Source organism: Apus apus, chromosome 2, assembly GCF_020740795.1.
Source record: "Apus apus isolate bApuApu2 chromosome 2, bApuApu2.pri.cur, whole genome shotgun sequence".
In the NCBI taxonomy this organism is placed as follows: domain Eukaryota; kingdom Metazoa; phylum Chordata; class Aves; order Apodiformes; family Apodidae; genus Apus; species Apus apus.
The window spans coordinates 28,590,293-28,611,309 of record NC_067283.1 but is presented as its reverse complement, the minus strand read 5'-3'; the positions used below and the strand labels follow the sequence as shown (position 1 = coordinate 28,611,309).

The 21,017-nt window shown below is 41.4% G+C and overlaps 1 protein-coding gene across 2 annotated transcripts in view; it reads right to left on the bottom strand.

Moving 5' to 3' along the window:
• Nucleotides 1-21,017, bottom strand: part of SCIN (scinderin) — a 53,754-nt gene that overhangs the window by 7,752 nt on the left and 24,985 nt on the right. For both annotated transcript variants that reach the window (XM_051610468.1, XM_051610469.1), the window contains 7 exons: nt 12,576-12,668; nt 10,836-10,968; nt 8,269-8,357; nt 7,860-8,075; nt 6,023-6,144; nt 5,785-5,875; nt 1,886-2,056 (listed from right to left, as the gene is read on the bottom strand). In XM_051610468.1, coding sequence (XP_051466428.1) covers nt 1,886-2,056; nt 5,785-5,875; nt 6,023-6,144; nt 7,860-8,075; nt 8,269-8,357; nt 10,836-10,968; nt 12,576-12,668 — 915 coding nt within the window. The remainder of the gene's footprint in view (nt 1-1,885; nt 2,057-5,784; nt 5,876-6,022; nt 6,145-7,859; nt 8,076-8,268; nt 8,358-10,835; nt 10,969-12,575; nt 12,669-21,017) is intronic.

Sequence of the window (21,017 nt, the reverse complement as noted above, 5' to 3'; positions counted from 1 at the left end):
CCTTGGTTGATGAGAACTGGGTTAGAGATCAATTAAGCAATCTGGAAATCCATAAATCCATGGGTCCTGATGGGAGGCACCAGGGGGTGGTGAGGGAGCTGGCAAAACTCTTTGCTAGGCCACTGTCCATCATCTTTGGTAAGCCATGGAGAACAGGAGAGGTGCCTGAGGACTAGAGGAAAGCAAATGTCACTCCAGTCTTCAAAAAGGTTAAGAATGAGGACACGGGTAACTACAGACCGGTCAGCATCACCTCCATACCTGGAAAGGTGATGGAACAAGTTATCCTTGGTGCTGTCTCTAGGCACAGAGGGGTTATTGGGATAAGAGGGTCATTAGGAGCAGTCAACATGGCTTTACCAAAGGGAAGTCATGTTTAACCAACCTGATAGCCTTTTATGAGGACATAACCAGGTGGACAGATGATGCAGTGGATGTGGTTTATCTTGATTTCAGTGAAGCATTTGACACTGTCTCCCACAGCATCCTTGCAGCTAAACTGAGGAAGTGTGGTCTGGATGATGGGGTAGTGAGGTGGACTGTGAACTGGTTGAAGGACCAAAGACAGAGATTTTTGGTCAGTAGGACAGAGTCTAGTGGAGTCCCTCAGGGATCAGTACTGGGACCAGTACTATTCGATATATTCATCAACAACCTGAATGAGGGAACAGAGTGCACTGTCAGCAAGTTTGCTGATGGCACAAAACTAGGAGGAATGGGTGACACACCAGAAGGCTATGCTGCCATTCATTGAGACCTAGACAGGCTGAAGAGTTGGGCTGGGAGAAATGTAGTGAAATTCAACAAGGGCAAGTGCAGAGTCTTGCATCTGGGAAAGAACAACCCTATGTACCAGTATAGGTTGGGAACTGATCTGTTGGAGAGCAGCATAGGGGAAAGTGACCTGGGGGTTCTGGTGGACAGAAGGTTGACCATGAGCCAGCAATGTGCCCTTGTGGCCAAGAAGGCCATTGGCATCCTGGAGTGTATTAGAAGGGGTGTGGTTAATAGGTTGAAAGAGGTGTTCCTCCCCCTCTACTCTGCCCTGGCGAGGCCACATCTGGAATATTGTGTCCAGTTCTGGGCCCCTCGGTTCAAGAAGGACAAGGAACTGCTTGAAAGAGTCCAGCACAGAGCCAAAGAGATGATTAAGGGAGTGGGACACCTCCCTTATGAGGAAAGGCTGAGGGAGCTGTGTCTCTTTATCTTGGAGGAGAAGGAGGGGTGACCTCATTAATATTTATAATTATGTAAAGGGCAAGTGTCAGGAGCGGAGCCAGGCTCTTCTCAGTGATGTCCAATGACAGGACAAGGGGCAATGGGGGTGAAAGCTGGAGCACAGGAGGTTCTGCATAAACATACGGAAAAACTTTTTCCATGTGAGGGTGACAGAGCACTGGAACAGGCTGCCCAGAGAGGTTGTGGTTGTCTTCTCTGAAGACATTAAAAACCCACCTGGACATATTCCTGTGTGACCTACTCTAGGTGATCCTGCTCTGGCAGGGGAGTTGGACTAGATGATCTTTCAAGTTGCTTCCAACCCCTACCATTCTGTGATTAACTTGAGACAGGGAACTGACTTGAAGGGCAAAAGTTAGAACTATTTTGCAATAGGAAAGCCTGCCTCAGAAGGGTTGCTGATTTTTTGTCTATTTGTCAGCTGCCTGTTCACTTCACCTTTTCTTACACTCTTCTCTGAAAGATGTAGATTGTTGCAGCCAGTTACAGCATGTTCTCCTTGATTTATGAGATGGGTTGGTCACATAGAACAATGAAGTTCTGCATTTCTACCAGATGGGACTGCCCAACAAACTTAATTGGATGGCTCATGGCTGCTTACCATTTCCTATGTGGAATAGCTGGTTTACTTTGCAGGTGACCTTACCTCTGCAATCCTTGTAATGGCTGCCAGGTTCCTGCGAACTTGGAAGAGTCGTGTGGGTGGAGCAGGTTTCTGACCTTCCTTCTTGGATGTCCCATCCTTGTAGACAATGAGTGGTTTGTTTTTGAACAAGCTCAGTAAATGTGCAGGCTCTTTGCCTTGGCTGACTCGAATCTGTACATATGTGAAGAAATGCAGTAAGAGAAACAAAAGGACACAGGCAGTTATTTTTGGTCTTTGTTGAACAGCATAAGGGACGTTAGCCAATAATGCTAAGTATGTTGGCACAAATGAGAAGTGGCAATCTGAGAAGATCTAAAAATATAGTTCCAGACACATTAAAGTTAGAGCATTTGTGAGATTTTTTTGTCAATCACACTGACAAAAAGACAAGATTCAAACTTCTAACATAATGCTGAGCTGATTAAAAATGGCTGCTATCTACTGTAATAAGAAAATTACTCTTTTTCAAAAGAACTGTCATTTCTTAGAGTTTTATAGAGTGACTTAATTCCCCTGAAAAAGTATCTTGAAAGTTTAGATGCCTTGTATTTAAGCAGAAGTGATTGTATTTTCATCCTGTTCACTATTTCTGTATGTGTTTTACCTGCAAGAGGATTAAAAAGATGAGTATAAATCTATCTTGCAGAGGATAACATGGATGACAAAAATGAATCACAGAACCATTATGGTTGGAAAAGACCTCCAACATCATCAAGTTTAACCATGAACTCAACACCATCATGCTATATAAACCATGTCCTGACATGCCATGTCTACACATTTTTTAACACTTCCAGGGATGGTGACTCCATCACTTCCCTGGGAAGCCTGTTCCAGTGTCCGACCACTCTTCCAGTAAAGAAATTTTTCCTAATATCAAATCTATATCTCCCCGTGTGCAACATGAGGCCATTTCCTCTTCTATCACTTGTTACTTGAGAGAAGATACCAACACTCATCTCCCTACAACCTCCTTTCAGGTAGTTGTAGAGAGCAATAAGGTCTCCTCTCAGCCTTCTTTTCTCTAGACTAAACAACCCCAGTTCCTTCAGATTCTCCTCATAAAACTTGTGCTCTAGATCACCAGCTTCATTGCCCTTCTCTGTGCTCACTCCAGCACCTTCCTGTTTTCCTTGTAGTGAGGGGCCCAGAACTGAACACAGTACTTGAGGTCTGGCCTCACCAGTGCCGACTACAGGGGCACAATCACTTCTCTAGTCCTGCTGGCCACACTATTTCTGACACAAGCCAGGATGTCATTTGCTTTCTTGGCCACCTGGGCACACTGGTGGCTCATATTCAGCCATCTGTCAACCAGCACTCACAGATCTTTTTCCTCTGAGCAGCTTTCCAGACACTCTTCCCCAAACCTGAATGTAGCATTGCCTGAAGTTGTTGTGACTGAAGTGCAGGACCCAGGATTTGGTCTTTTTGATCCTTATACAATTGACCTCAACCCATTGACCTAGGCTGTCCAGGACCCTCTGTAGAGCTCTCCAACCCTCAGGCAGATCAATACTTCCACCCAACTTAGTATTGTCTGCAGTCTTACTGAGGGTGCACTCAATCCCCTCGTCCAGATCACTGATAAAGGTATTAAATGAGACTGGCCCACGAACAGAGCGCTGGGGAACACCACTTGTGACTGGCCACCATCTGGATCCAACCCCATTCACTACAACTCTCTGGGCTTGGCCATTTAGCCAGTTTTTAACCAAGCAACAGTATACCTGTCTATGCCGTGAGCCACCAGCTTCTCTAGGAGAATGCTGTGGGAGACAGTTTCAAAGGCTTTACTAAAGACCAGGTAGATTTTAGGTAGTCCACACCTTTTCCCTCATCCACTAGCTGGGTCATCTGATCATAGAAGGCCATCAGGTTGGTTCAGCAGGATCTGCCTTTCATGAACCCCTGCTGACTGGGCCTGATTGCCTGGTTGTCCTGCATATGCTGTGAGTGCACTCAAGATGGACCACTCCCTAATCTTCCCCGGTACTGAGGTCAGGCTGACAGGCCTGTAGCTCCCCATGACGTTCCGTTACAGATGCAAAAGATGTTATTGCAATCTCAGAAAATCACTGAGTTATGAAGAACAACTATTTTTAGGTTGATGTATGATAAAAGTTATTTGTGTACAACCCTTTTTTCTTCCTTTATAACAGTAACACCAGCTGAGGTGGAGTACTACAAACCCCTACCTTTCATGGTCAGAAAGAGAGGGGAAAAACGGGGACTGAGACACGCTGCATAGCCAGTTGAGGAAGAGAAACAGAGAGCTCCAGCCCTTTAGCTCTGCCCGGCGAGGCTGGGGCAGCTGGGGCTGGGGCAGCGCAGTGGCAGGGCGGTGCTGGGCAGCAGGAGTTGCCTGTTGCTTGTCCCACCACTGGACAGACGAACTTGCACAGTTGCCTGATAAGGATATCCTAGGACACGTGTGCGTGTCGGTGCCAAACTGTGGCAGGGTTTTGCAAATGCCAAAAACCATCTCCCACAATCGAGGAAAAACAACCCGCCCTGCAGCAGGAAACACTCCTGAAAAACAAGGGAATGACTTTTAGGAAGTCACTTGTACTGCAGTGCCATCTAGTGACCACGACATAGTACATGTAAACCTTTCAAATAATGCAAACACAGAAGTTAAGCACAGGTAATACATATTCTAGGTAGCCATGTACGCTCATGTAAATGATATAAATGCACATATACGCATGTGTGCGTATATACACATATGTATAAATACACATATACGTATTTCTCAATTCATTGCAGGCTAAAAGTACTTCTAAGTGTCATGTCCACTGGAGTGAGATGGATCTCCTTCAACTTTAATTAAAAGGCTTTTTAAGCACATTATTATTGCAGCTGTTAGTAGTAATATTATCATTACTTTACTGTTAGTGTTGGCCTTAATTATGAGCCAGGATCATATTGTGCTGAACTCTGTCCAAATAAATAACATATATTGGGAATATTTCAAGGAGTAAATTACCTAGAAGTCTTCTAATCCTTCTTTAATATAATTTCAATAATAAATAATAATTGATTAATAGATAAAAGTATGGTCTGCCATCTAAATTAACTGTACCTTGGTGGGTGGGGGAAGCCCTTTATTTCAGTAATTAAGAAATGGGAAGCACAGAATTATCTTCTGCTGCCTAGAAATCTCTGCCTGTCCCCAGTCATGTTCCAGCTCTAGCCTTTCTGTGAAAGGAGGGGAACTCTCACCTCTCCACCTACCCGCCACTCCTCACTAGTGATGAAAGGAGAGCACACACCCTAGTCATGCTAGGCCTAGCTTATCTCACACCTTTTAGCTGCCAATGTCCTGCACCTTGCCTTGCCCACCCCATTTCTGCAAGTGAGGATGCATCTCCTGCTTTCGTAGAGCTGCAAGCACTATGTGATGGGAAAACCCAAGTTAGGTTCCTCGCTATGTCAGGGACAAGCCAGATCATGTGGCACAGTTCCAGCAGGCTCTGCCCTTCTGGCAGTCATGTGGCTTCCATGTCTCACAGTTTTGGTCCTCTTAAAGACAGGTGTTTTTTTTGGGCTAAACATCACAGTTTCCTACATAATCAAAAGGAGAAAGGGCAGCTCACACAGATTACTCAGAGTGAGTTGCCTGGGAAGATCTTATCCTTCAGACTAAAACCTAAATTATAGACAGTGAAAGTTGAAGGAAAGAAAAGGCAGTTTTAAGTTGTGTTATATCTGTGTTCTTTTGCACATCTACATTCAGACAGGATGATTCAAATGGGAAATCTCTGGTGGCTATAAAAGGAGCCCACAGTGCTTGGCTCAATACAGACCACAAGCAATTTATATTCCCAGTCTTCAACCATTAACTGCCTTTTCAGAGGTTTGCATGTTCTGTTGAATTTTATCCAAAACACTCTAACCTGCACAGCCTGACCATTCAATAGGCGATCCAGCTGAACAGTCAGAAATGCAGATGCAGTCAGTTCATCTTTTGTAGCATGGGCTCCTTGCCTGAGGAAGACAAGGAGAAAGACAATGGTTAAGTCCAGTTTCAAAATAATCTAGAGCTTACACTGCATGACAAACGCACAGTAAACAAAAGTCAGCATAAAATAGTATCCACATGTTGGAGGTCTGTGTAAAGGCAACCAAACATACCATGTGTAGATGATCTGCCCTTTGGGGTAAGTATAGAGGATAATGTAGCAGTCACCACCATAGAACTGTCCATATGTCTCAGGTCCCACAGGAACTCTGCCGCTGCTTTCCACACGCCAGATCTGGGGAAACAGAAATCGCTGAAGAATGCTGAACTTCATCCTGAGGCTCTTCAAAAAGCAACTTATAGTGTCATCCCGTGAGTGACCTCGGTCTCTGTTCCCAAATTTTGTGAAATAATACCAGGAAGAATTCCTTATGAAGTAGATACACCCTGCACCCACTGAACGAATTAATAATGACCATCGATAAACCACTGCAGTACACTTTTCTTTGTCTTGATGCTTTAATGCCACATGATCACCTCATAATGTCTGTCGAACTTACTTTCTTAACATTTTCAGATGTTAATATGACATGAACAGCAATACATTAGGATTCATCACAGAATTATCATACCATTTGAGAGAGGCACACTGTAGTCAGATAGCAGGCTGTTTGTTAGGCATGTTTCTTCCTATTTGATTCACTACAGCCCAGTTCATTTAACAATTGAGTAACGTACTGCTAAAATTATACAGCAAAAAATGCTTCAGATCAAAGATGCTTTGGCTCAAGCCTATGGACCATCCCAAGTCCATCTTCTGTGGGCCCACTTCAGAAGGAAACTGGAGACCTGGCCATGCAGGACATAGAGAAGGTTGAGGTACTCAATGACTACTTTGCCTCAGCTTTCACTGGCAAAAGCTCTGCTCACACAATCCAAGTTAGAGAAGACAAAGGCAAGGTCTGTGAAAAGGAAGATCTCCCCACTGTAGGAGAAAAGCAGGTTCATGACCATGTGAAGGACCTGAAGGTACACAAGTCTATGGGACTTCACAGGATTCATCCACAGCTCCTGAAGGAACAAGCCAATGAAGCTGCAAAGCCTCTGTCCATCATATTTGAAAAGACTTGGCAGTCTGGAGAAATTCCCACTGACTGGAAAAGGGGAAACATAACTCCCATTTTCAAGAAGGAAAAAAAGGAATACCCAGGGAACTATAGAACAGTCCATCTCACTTCTGTGCCCGGCAAGATCATGGAGCCGATCCTCCTGAAGGCTCTGCTAAAGCATGTGGAAAACAAAGGGCCCTTGAAAAAAGTCCCCCCCCCCAGCTTTCCTGTAGGCTCCCTTCAAGGCTTGTAGTGAGAGGACAAGAGCTAATGAATCAAAACTAGAAGAGGGGAGATTTAGGTTAGACATTAGGAGGAAATTCTTTAGTGTGAGGGTGGTGAGACATGGGAACAGGTTGCCCAGGGAAGTTGTGGAAGCCCCGTCCCTGGAAGTGTTGAGGACCAGATTGGATGGGGCCCTGAGCAACCTGATTTAGTGGAGGGTGTCCCTGCCCATGCAGGTCGGTTAGAACTAGATTATCTTTAAGGTCCATTCCAACCCAAACCATTCTATGATATGATGATTTTAAGTATGAGATTAGAAACCCGGAAAATAGACCAATGCAACCGTATGTATTTGTCCTGTCTTTTTCTTCCAGAATCCCAACATGCAGACCTGTATTCAAGAGGCTGTGTTGGTGCAATGCCAACCACCACTGTGCAGCCCAAAGATATTCCTGCAGCATGATATGGATAGGTCTAAAAAGACTGTACAGTCATCTTTTTCTCTCCAAATCCAGGCTAATTTAGAGACACACTAGGGAAACAGAACACTATTAATGTAGTGTTACTCTATACAAGAGTGTAGAGTGGCAAAACATAAGAATAGCAGCTTATCCCACTACAAGTAACAGAATAAAATAGGCAGGTGATACACAATTTTAAAGAACTCAGAAATTACCTCTACTGTCCCAGAACCGTCATCTACCATGTTATGCTTGGCAGCCATTTGTGGAGACTCATGTAACTTGGTAGCATCAAATTCAATCTGCTCAATTTTAGCCACTCTCTCTGTGACATACACTTTGCCAAAGCCATCACTTTGATCTTTATCCTTCCAGTCTTTGAAAAACTGTTTGAAAATTGGCGTTTCTCCTCCTTCAGGAAGGACTTGAATCTGAAATGAAGAATGACATATGTAATGGAAAAAAACTTGACACAGTTACTCAAATCAAAACTTTTCTGAATTACCTGTTAGTGAAATATTTGCTTTATGTATAAGCCCTTAAAAACATTTTTTTGCTTATTTGAAAACAAATTCTTTAACAGAGCTCATGCTCTCCTGGCATGATCTCATCAAAAGATCACACCTGTGTGTTGGCAGGATAATTCATCTGCTGTATGAATTGTTCAGCATTCTTCATGGCAGCTTTTCTCTCTTGTGGGTTAGCATCTTTGCCTGGTTAAAAGAGAAGGATAACAATACATGAGAAAGGGTAATGAGCTCACAGATCCTGCAAAAACAATATGTCCTTGAGACAGGTTCTCTTTGACGTTGCTTTTGCCTCAGTCTTGGCCAAACACAAAATGGATGTAACATAAGCAATAGCATTCACACCAAGGTGAGTGGCCAAAACAGCACCTCAGTTGCTTTGAAAACAGTCAAATAAAATAAAATGGCCATTGTTTTCTGTTTAGTGTGTTTGTTTCTATAAAAAAATGATGTTCATAATATCTGCTTGGTTTCAGGTACAATAACACCCTGGCTCTTTGCTCTGAATCTCCCCTTGCTGGGCTGCAATACGGTAAATACAGCTGCTGTCCAGAACTGCCTTCCATTCTTCAGGCAGTGCCACAGTCTGAGTAAAAGAAACTCCCATTTTGTCTGCCTGGGCTTTCCCCTTCCCATGCATTTCAACTTGTTCAGCCTTCCTCAGTGTCGGACATCTCTGAAAGTCTCCATGGAGTGATATTGTGTATCAGGTCTGTGTCCCAGCTGGCTGTCCAAAGACCTCTTAGTCTAATAAGATGATCTGATAAGCTATTCATTGTATTCTATTTTAAATGAGACTATTGGTGAAGTAATTCACACTCCTCAGCTTAGTGGTCTGAAGATTTCCAGCAGAGATAGTAACTGCAGCCTCCCAGTGCAAGGGTGAGACTCACAGACTAATGCTTTTTTTCTCCACAAATTATTGTAACCAACAGCAGCAAAGTCAGGATGCACAGAGGAGCACATAAGGCCACATTCAAAGGGCCTAAACCATAGTTTATTTATTTTATGCTGATCTGGGTCCTGCACTTGGGCCACAACAACCACAGGCAATGCTCCAGGCTTGGGGAAGTGTGGCTGGAAAGCTGTCTGGCAGAAAAGGACCTGGGGATTCTAATTGGCAATCAGCTGAATGTGATCCAGCAGCGTGCCCAGGTGGCCAAGAAAGCCAATGGCATCCTGGCTTGTATTAGACATAGTGTGACCAGCAGAAGTAGAGAGGTGATTGTCCCCTTGTACTCAGCACTGGTGAGGCCACACCTGGAGTATTGTGGCCAGTTTTGGGCACCTCAATTCAAGAGTGATATCAAGGTGCTGGAGCGAGTACAGAGGAGGGCAAGGAAGCTGGTGAAGGGCCTAGAGAGTAAATCTTATGAAGAATACTTGAAGGAGCTGGGAATGTTTAGTTTGAGGAAGAGGAGGCTGAAGGGAGACCTCATCAGTCTCTACAACTACCTGAAAGGTCATTCTAGAGAGGTTGGTGCTGGTCTCTTTTCACAGGTAATTAGCGGGGACAAGAACAAGAGGGAATGGCTTCAAGCTGCAACAGGGGAGGTTTAGACTGGACATTAGGAATTTTTTTTTTTCACAGGAAGTGGTTAGACACTGGAATAGGCTGCCCAGGGAGGTGGTTGAGTCACCATCCCTGGATGTGTTTAAGGGTTATTTGGATGTGGTGTTGGTGGATATGGTTTAGGGGAGAACTTTGTAGAGTAGGGATGATGGTTGGACTCAGTGATCCCAAGGGTCTTTTCCAACTTGAATAGTTCTATGATCCTATCAGTTTGGTTCTTCTAGGAGCTATCAGGAAGAGAGTGAAAACCAGGAACCAAGGGTCAGGTAGACCTTAAGTCATCTGAGCACAGTGCTCCCAAAATGCTCTCCTTTAAAGGATGTTCCCCTAACTGCAAATGAAGTTTTCAAACCAAATGCTTACAATGCTTTCTGGACTGACTTCAGCAGTTTGACAAATGCATCAATTAATTATTTGCTATTGCACATGGTAAAAATATTGCAACAGAATAATTAATATACTTCCTCAGACAAAAAAAAAATGAGGAGATACTCAGCGCTGGATACAATTGCATCACCACAAAAATCCAGCTACAAGGTGTTCAGACCTAATTCCCCAATAGCATTATTCCCCTGGGAAATGTTCAGTGAAAGAAAGCATTTACAGACACCTCTACAAGCATGGGTGATACCACAGAGAAACATTCACAAGAAAAAAAGAACAATTGAAGTATATGCAAGCTTATGTTTTTAGTTGATGCCTCAGACATTCTACCTTTCAATTTCACACCTCTGTGGAGTAATATATGGAAATATATTATCTACCCATTATCAAAACTTCAGTGTCCAGATTTTGTCCCAGAAGATAAGGATTTGATGGCAATATACAAAGTTTTTAGGATTGTTTGTTTGCTCTATAACTGCGATTAGATAAGCATTTAAGCAGCCAGGCTTACAGATGACTCAAAAATAGCCAGGATCCATAGACAGGACTTGGTCTTGAGGCCTTTACTCACATGAGCAATCCAGGAAGACCTGTGTTCAGGATACTGTGTCCAGACAGTATTAAATGCTTGCTAGTGTCTTGAGGGCGTTAACTCCTTAGGTATGTCCATGTTGCTTCTGCATTAGAAACAAGAAGTGACCTCTTACCTTTCCACACAAAGATCTTCCTTGCAGCACCATTGTCCAAAATAAAGCACTCCTCAGACAAAAGCATAGCCATGGAGAAGGGGTTTTCCTCTGCTACCAAGGATACTTTCATGGATCCACTTGCATCTGATACCTAAGAAAGCAATAACTTCAAATTTATATCAACTCTGGCTTTTATAAACACACAAATTTCTACTCCCAAAATTTTAATAAGAATCAGTCACCTATATAAATAGCTATAAAATTCCTATATAAATAGCTGCATTAAATGTTTGTGATGTTAAAAAGATAAGGTAGACTACTGATTTTGTTTGTTTGTTTCATTTCATTTTACATCCAATAGAGGGAGATGTAGTCTTAATTTTACTGAGCCTGTTGGATCCCGGTCTCACTACTCACAAGAATTTATTAGCTATCCATATAATTTTCGGAGAGTTCACAGGATTCCAAAATTCACTGCAAGCACTCTTCTCAAGTACTGTTTTACTACACTGGTCCTGATCATACATGCAGGTCTTTTTTTTTTTCTTCTATTTTTCCCTATTTTTTTTTTCCCTAAACCCCTGTTATAAAGATAAATATATGCAAGATTTTTTTTTTTTGCAAGAATGGAATGAATAATGGGAACTAAATCCAGCACACAGACAAGGTCTAAAAGTGATCAGTGTAACAATGATCACCTCATACATGCTTCTTGTAAACCCCAGCCATACATGTGGGTAGAGGAAGAACCACATAAAAGGCAGGAGAGAGGTGGCTCCACCCTGCTGCGGTCTGTGGGATGCAGGAGCTGCGGTGGGAGTGACTCACCCACTCACACCTCACAGCAGCTTCCAAGCTACTGTAGATGGCACCTGAAAGGTCACACACATGGGGATCCAGTAGCACCTGGTGCTGTCAGTGTTGCCACTTGTTGACCAAACCGTTATTGTTAAGTGACTATGGGGAAGAAAATACATTGTAAGCCAGTAAGAGGCTTTTTTTTTTCTTTTCTTTTTTTTCTTTTTTCTTTTTTTTCTTTTTTTTTTTTTCCCAGAAAAAGAAATAGTTGTGTAGCCTTGTGTATGGGTAAGATACTATATAGTTAGTTCAAATAATAGATTTTATGCCTCTTCTAGGAAAAAGCAGTATGCCTAGCATAACATGAGGAAAAATAATAACTGTACTGAATGTAATCATAACTCTTATACTGATTTAAATGGAGTAAATATTTAATCCATTTTGTTTACAGGTAATTTTTCTGGCAATGGCAATGGCACTGTTCTAGTCAGTGTTAAGCCACAGCAGGTAAGGAAGGAGGAAAAGGGCCTTGCAAAATAAAGGAATTTTTGCATTCAAACTCCTTTGGATTTATATATAAAATATAACTATCTCTCAAACTCTGCTAAAAATAAATAAATCATGTATGACTATTAAACCCCTCACTGTTAAAATCAAGAAGATGTGAAATACAGTTTGATTTAAGACAAGTTTATTCTTCTTTGACCCACATTGAGTGGTTCAAAGGCCATGCTTCACTTGTTTCCTGAGTCAACAGGATTATAATCCATTTTTTCCCCTCAAATTACCTGTGCTGTCTTGATTGACATCCTTTGAAATACCAGCCCATTGCCTGCAAATCAACTAACAAAACAGTTCTGTAACTGAAACCAGAATTTCATGTATGAGAGATGAATGAATGCACGAACACTATTGAGTGTACCTAACTAAAGTAAATAAGTAAGTACATAAATAACTTGCCATATATAGTTTAGCGCTTCTCCTGTTTGTAATATCAGCCTGCTCATCATCGTCATCATCACATTCAGGCAGCTCTGGCTTGCTCCCTAAAACCTGTACAACAAGAGAAGAACAAACTCAATGCTGAGAGAGAATAGGTGCTGTAGTATAAATACCGAAACACGGCAACTGATTAATTTGGATCATCTTCACATATAGTCCAATCTAAATCCAAACACACGGGGGACTTGATCACAAGTATATGGTTAATTTTAAATAACTGTCAGATCTCCAGCAGCTTTAAATCTACATGCTGTCTTCCTGCAGGCCAACTTGCTGGTCATCTATAGACTAGGACAATAAATGATATATAGTGAAAAGTTTCAAAGGATACATGCGCACACAAATACACAAAATAGAAAGGTTGATGTGATTCTATTCTGTGTGTATTCATATGTGTCTTCCCCTTTTCCTCCCACTAACTTCTAAACTGTCAGCAAGCACATCTTACAATTTTTGGAATGACATTACTCTTAAAATGCTTAACAATACTAAAATTAAAGCAGAAAATGGAAAATATATGAGTTGAAATTACCTTTTAAAATATTTGAATTTACAGTACTCAAGGCTCCCAAAGCTTTTGAGCAAGGTTTCCCAATAAAATTACTTAAACCAACAGATGGTTTAAAGGACACTGAGTCTTCTGATTCTTCTTTACATATACTTTTAGCTTCACACAAATCCTGTCGTAGCTATATGTGCAGGACCTTGCTCATATAATTCTCACTATACAGTCAGGCTGTTCCATGCCTTATTACCCAGAATACTGACAGCTCTAGGCTGGCTCTCCTGTGCTGCTCTGAGGCTTGGGACCCTGACTCACAAACCTGCTAAGAATTCAGATCCACAGAGCCACCCTACACACTGGAAAACAGCAATGCTCTTTTGGAGACACAAAGACTAGCCATATTTTTCTCTGGACATCCAACCATATTGGCAACTCCAACCCATACCTCTCATAAATACAAAGGTACACACACAAGTTTTGTAACCACTTTTAAAAATAATTATTCTTATTCTTATTTACTGTAGTAGAAATGATCTAAGTAATAAGCAGAAGGCCCTGAGAGCGTGCCCATGCCTCAGCTTCCTCATGCTTTGGGCTTAGCATCTTTGTTTGCAGCTGCTGATTTCCAACCACAGAGACTCTTCATATCACTTCATCTTATCTTCCATTGACAGATTAAGATGTCAAACCACCCTTTCTCTGCTCTTTGCTGCTCCACCACAGAATGATGCTTATCCTCTCCCCACCATTGCTCCTTGTGTGCAGGTTTATCTGAGTCCCAGAGAAAAGCATGAGCAACTCTGCTCAGCAAAGGTGCAGACAGGCGTTGTGCAGCAATTCTGCAGTGATTGCCAGTGTGCACACTGCAGCCTTGTGCTGTATGTGAGACTGTTTAACCACTCAGGGCTTCATCTGCTTCACAGCTGTTTCAGAATAAGCCATGCCCACGGTTGGCTATGGCAGAGCCTACCTTGCTTTAGATGGCTAGAGCCTAAATGCCGGTTTACCCCTCAATGAGAGGATCAGACCGCCGAGTTCGTGTTGTTTTAGCAAATGTATTTGTTAACTCCACACCTTTAGATCTTGTCTATGCGGGGTGTAACAGCAAGACAATTTGCAATAATTTTAGAAGTTTGGAGATTTTAAGTTCTGTTAAACCTTTGTGTTGACACGCTTAGGTTAGTGCAAGAATATTTAGTGGAAAGCAACAGAATATCAGTTCCTCTAAACCAACCACCCAACTTTACTCTTATCTTGTCGCAAAGGCAATGTAGCTTATCCTGCCTGCAAAACCATAATCTCCTTTCATATTCTCATGTGCATGAGCTCTTCTCTGTAAATATTTGCACCCTCTTGGAGAAGTGCAAAATACAGAGCGAAAGCTTTTACTGACAAGTGAAATTCCACTTTGTTGCCCTTAAAAAAGAACAGAATAAATCACAGACAAAAGTTTTCTAAATCTGCAGGAATGTGACAGGATAAGTAATTTAAAATAAAAAGAAGAAATTTAGCAAACATTGTCTTCATAACTGGATAAACCAGCTCTGCACCATAAAATAGTTTATATTTATTTAGTGGGAGCAAGAAGTTTAAAGAGTTCAGTGAGGCTGAAAATCCAACAAGGAAAACCCTACTTGAAGAACATGTCAGGTGAAGGTTAATTAAGAAAGAAAACCAGTTTTGTGCAGTTTAACTTGTGTACACTAGCACACTAGTGTTTGTGTTTCTTACTATACACAGGTTGGGTTAGGTTTCTGGGTCTGAAACTGAACTATTTGTTGTGGCTGTAATCCCAAGTGTCAGATCTCAAAAACATTCAAATTCCCCTTTTTATATACTAAGAGAAATAGAAAGAAAAGCAAGCTGTCTTTTGGGCCTGACATTTTATTGCTTAACATTTCTGGAAAACCATCGGTATTAGTACCTCATCCTTTACTTTCTTGCACATTCTGACATAAGCAAGTATGACCTGCTCCTGCAAACTCAAGGTACACGTGGAGGCTGTGACAAAGAATAAATCCTCTGTGCAGGACAATAGGTCTGGACACATCTTGAACTCACTGGTAGATAAAGGCTTAGATTTTTTTAACCTTCAAAGCTGAGAGTAATATTACAAGCAATGTCTCTCTGAAATAAATACCACCTACAAACACATACTCCAAAAGCCTGTAAAACTTAAAAAACTATCAGACAGAGGAAGTGATGTACATGATGCAGGCCAGTAAGCACCTGGCTGACCCTGGGTGCCCGTGCAGACATACATCCAGAGGATCATCAGGAAAAGGTAGCTTTAGGGTTTTGATGCTAAAGTAACCAGCCATCGCTTCATATCTAGTAACTTTGGCTTACTAGTTCTCCTGCCAGAGCACAACCACTGCAGAGGATACTGTGGTCCTGACAAAAATAGCTTTTGACACTAGACAGACTATGAATAGCCAAATATGTCTATTTCAGTGGTTACTGTAACCTAGAACTCTCTTCACCATTCTGAGCAAACATTCACAGTCTTACAAAAAATTCATCTTCCAGCAAGAAAATAAAAATCCTTTCACTAAAACTGCTCCCATGTAGCTAGCAGGATTTCTGTCTGAAATTGCCTCTCACTAGAAATTCCAGCAACAACAGATGTCATCACATGTTCACCTTGAGCAGGAGACCTCCCACTTGCATGAACAGGACTGAAAATAAGACAGAAACAGCCAGAACGTACTAAGAAGCAGACACAAGGTTGTTTTATGCTAGCAAACAGTTCTGGAATGTTGCTAACTTTTTTTTGGCTTTCCCATATAATTTATCAAAAGGACTTTGTGGTACTAAGGTCTAAACTAGATCTGTATATATTCAGCTTGCTATAAAAAAGCAAAACCCATTAGCTGCTCATGTCACTTCTTGACATGTAAATTATGGCCTACATTTTTAGCCAGTTTCTGTTGTCTCAGGAATTTCAAATGCAAATCCTATGTTTACTCATAGCTCTATGCTTAATTTCCTAAAAATAGGGCATCAGGCTTTGGCAGTTTTTTATACAGTATTTGCAACTTTGCAGATCTATCTGGGATAATTTGGATATAAAACCTCTACTGGTATGATAAAAATATTCTAACATTAATTTTCAACTCTGTGAAACAGGTCACGGAAAACATGTTCACAAAAGAAGAGCATCTAGAACAGTTCTGAGAGTGTAAATTTGATGTTTTTCAAAAGTTTGCCCCTGAGGTAAAAGCAGCTGCTTTCTCTCCTGCTGGGGCTGCACAGCTGGCAGTATCTAAGCTAGATATTTACACTGAGATTGGGTATCCATGAAGTGAGTTGAGGAAACCCTCAGCCTATGTTATCTTCAAATGCCTGGCTTTTAGGATGCCTCCAAGATGAACAGTGATCCCACAGCAAAGAAACCGGGAGAGTGAATGGCAGTAACTGTGCAAACACAGCAGACTTTTTGTAACTATTCATGCTGCTGAACACTGAGAATTGAGCTGTGCAGTGACTTGCAGCATAATTAAAAATACAGTAAGTAACCACCCCTGTGTCTTTTTTGCATTAATTCTAATCCTTTCTACCTAATTTTTCAAATCTTATTGCTTTGTTTCATTCCCTTTGGATACCAGGGAAAGTGTTAGAAGTGAGACCCAAATCCTGCATAGCTTTGCATATGAGATGCCTGTTTTTTCTGCTTTACTGGGACATAAAGTTAGGCACACACTGAAGTCTCTGTAGCTTGGCAGATCTCTGTTTGAAAGCCTTATGGATAAAAAAAACTTATGTGCTGCATGAACTGCATGCCTAAATATTGGGAAATGATGGAAATATATCAGTAAATAAGTAACAAGTATCAGTAACAAGAAGCCTCAACATAAAGAATATTTATCTGCTAAAACCCACAAAACTCCCAGCTTTTTGTTTCTTAAGTGCCTTCACTTTTGCAGCAGGACATCTGCAGTAGCACCACGCAGTCTGGTCCTGAGGCTGTGGTAGGCTGGACCAACTTAATACTGGAATAAAAAGAGGAGTATGGCAAATACTCTGTGAAGCTTGAAACAGCAGGGAATAAATCGGAAGAAACAGTAGGTGATGGGCAGCCAGCGACCCTGCTAGAAAACCAACATTCCCAGGGGATCTATAGTGTCTGGAGGGAGAGGCAGGCAGCCATGATACACCGCAGCATGAAGGCAAGCAGAGGTGGTGTTTCAGTGCTCAGTCCATGAGATGGGAAGGTTGAAAAAGCCACTTAGGGCACTGAAATAATTTCCCAGTGCACCACTGGCTGCATTCCTAAGCTCAGAATTTCCAGTCCTAAACAGCCTTATAGATCAGGTAGGCCAGGGAATCACCCCTCTAGTATGACACCCAAACTCTGGCATCCAACATAGGGCCCAGATTTGGATCCTGATGTTTAAAAAAGCAAATCAGAGAGTATTTCGATAGATTTGCTCTAATGCTTCTGGCTAAATCTTGAAATATATTAAATATTTATTAGGACAGAATAAGCAAGAGACCAAGAATGTGTCTTTCACCTGGTTGTATAGGAGATACATTCTTCTTAGCTCTTTGATAAGAATTTCCTCCTGCTACTTTAGGTGACCTCCAATAAATTAGTTCTGTTTTTAAGTTCCTACACCTCAGATTTTGTGTTCAAAAAAGGGGCTATGATTCACAGGTAAAAGCTGCAGCACTGATTACTGCAATATTTAAATCCATCTTACGTAATTTAATCTACATCTTTTTTTTTTACAGGTAAAGCCTGATAGTATCAAAGTCCTAGGCAGTTACTTAAGGAAGGACTTGGACCTGATAACCTGCTTTGCAATAAATACAATAATTATGTTTAGATTTTTTTCAGCATTACACGGTGGTGGTGGAAATACAGAACTGATCCCACAACACGTGGAACAGTTTATTCTATACAGCTGTTCTTCACCCTTGCCCAGATGTGAGAGGACTTTTTGTATGACATTTTTTTTGTTATATGACATTATTTTGTTACATGGCCTGGATAGGGAACAGCAATATGTGCACATGCAGACTCCTCTGAAAAAAAAACTACGAAGTTTTCTCCCTGAGCTCCTCCTGCACTGGGGAACTTTCACTAAAGCAAATTCATAGGCAACCTTGAGCAGAGAACCCTCGAGAGCTGATCTGCATGGAGTTTGGGATGAGACAGACCTGGTGGGGAAAGAAAAAAAAATAAAAGAAAAAAAGATTTCTTTTCAAGGTGTATTTGGTTTGGGGACATGGGGGATTCCAGGAACAGCATAGCGCCGACCTTTTTATAGGAAACTCTGCCCTTTCAGTTCTTCTCCATGAAATCTTCCTGTAACTATAAAGTACATGGCAGTAACTGCTAACAACTCCATGTAGAGAAAACTGCTAGCAACTCTTTTCTTTGGCCTTGTCTTCTTAATTATGCTCATTTAATAACTGAAAATTATAGTGTTTTTTCATCAATAGATTTCTTGATAGTCTAGCAGAGAAAAGAAAAAGCCATTACAAACTCCATTAATGTTCTAACATGCAATTATAAGATTATAATTGAGTAACATGGTAACCCTGCAAGCTCTACAGCTGGTGAAGAAGAAAACAGAGATGAGTGCTTTCCTCACCCACCAGCATGCAAACGAGACATGTTACAATTTAATTGCAAGCACTTCCAGAAATTCATTATGATTTTAGAAATTCACTAAAATACCTAGTCTCGAAGCATCTTTCCTAGCATAAAAAATTAGATTTTAAACTCTGTTGTTAAAGCTCTTCATAAATTATTTGGTTCATGCCGTGCCATACAATATGCATGGACATTTTCCAAAGTAAATTTCTAATGCAGGCACTGGAATTCATATTTAGAGACTTAATTAAAAGCTTGACTTTCAGATGTACTTGCCACCTGCAGCTCCTGTTCAGTTCACTGTCATTTAAGTACCTGGCTTCAGCCAGGTAAAACTGAAAACTGCAGCTTGAAGAACATTATGGGTAACTCACTGCTGCAGTCTTCCTCCTACCCTCTGCCTGGGCAGAGGGCAAAACCCCTCCTGATTTTCTGCCTGGGCCTGGGGAAATCACTGGGAGAAATGCTCAGCTGGTGCAAAGCAGCTAAGCTCTACTGAAATCCAAGCCACGCAGGTTTTGTCTCTGTACAGGCTGCATAATTAAGTCATTTAAATGGAAATTTGCATCAAGAAAAAGGACTGTCCTTAATGAAGGAGAAACACTTGGTAATTAGAAAGAAAACAGGATGCCTGATTTTGACAGCTTGAAACTGGCTCCCTGAAGAGCAAGGGGTTTGTATCCACATTCATAGCCCATCAAAATTTTCATTAAGCAGTCTAATCATTAATAAACTTCCACTCCTCAGATTGGACAGATGTTGCTGTGAAATGCACATGAGCATGTGTAGTATTTTCCTCCTGGACTATTTTGATTTCATATCCTACAAACTCTTACTCATTGTTCAAAATCTGAAGACCCTAATGTTACTCTTGCTGACTTCACTACAGTGAAGAAATGTGCTTATTTTCCTGAGGGGTAGATTTGACTCATAATTTCAAAGCAGCCTGGGAAAGTTGTTCATCTGAGTAGCTTATTCAATTACAGCTAGTAACTACAGCTATTAGTTTGCTATGTTTTGCCCATTAGTTTTCTTAAGTCTTTTCACTCTCATGAAAGTGTAGTTCTCTGTGCATGTTTGACTGTGTTGCTGAATCTTTGCACTCATAACTCATTCCATTTCCGTTGTCCACGCTCCTCTCCCAATGCATTCATTTTTCTTTTTATGTGTATGTTCAATACTGCCTTTGCCCTGGGACTGAAATTAATACCTAGTATTTATTTCACAAAACTCCCTGGAAGCTTGCCCATTTTTTCCAGCTGTCCTGGTTTGAGCCAGGATAAGGCAAATTTTCTCTTTACTGATTTTTTAATTTTTCTTCAGTGAGCTCTCTTTTAAGTAGCAGCAAGTTTTCCAGCTAGTGGGACTGCTAATGCTGGAATGTTTACAGATACTGCTGAGACACCAAGGCCCTTTTGCTTTGCTTGTTGAATTCACTGTTTTGGACACAAAAGGAGTAGAAGAGTTGTATGTACAACCCTCCCGTAGGGAGGAGTGTATTAGACAGTTGGCAAATTCAGTAAACCAAAGTATTCCAAACCATATATAATTCAGGAATCATGTAAGTCAAGGCCCTTCCTTCCTCCTTCTTCTTCCCTTTCTTCCATCCATGGCCAGTGTCTGGGGAGGACTTCATTTATCCATCACCACTGATCCCTAGGCCTGTGCATTCCTGACTCTCATGACTCTCTCCTCAGCTCCTGTCTGCTCTGCCACTCTCTCCGGCAGCTCCGGGACATTTTGGAACTGCTCACTGCTCAGGAGATGTCGTGGGAGTTGCTGAGGGTGGGGGGAGGCAATAGGTTTTTGCACATTTCCTGAACACATTTGTATATAATTGCACTTTTTTTTTTTTTTTTTTTTTTTGGTCATTAGTATTTAATTAAAGCTGTCTAGTTTAGTTTAGTTTTCAGTCCTGAAAGTCTCTCTCCCAATTCTCTCTCTCCTTCGCTCTCTGGGTGGGAGGGGATCAAGAGCATTGTTGTTGCTGGTTTGATTGTTGCTCCTGAGTCATACTGTGACACCAATTGTCTCATTTTAGATAATAAAAGATAATACTTTGGCTTACATATCCACAAAGCCATGCATATTTTGGCCTAATGTGACTTCATTAGTGTATTTTCGTATTGGGCATTTTCTTGCTGATGAACAGGTCAGGCTGGATGATAATAGTTACATGCAATTCATAGACTATGAATTCACAGCATTTGAGTAAAACTGTGTACAAGCTACACAATAAAACAATAGTTTAATCTCTAACAAATGCCTGGAATTTGATTACCCCTCTTCCTCC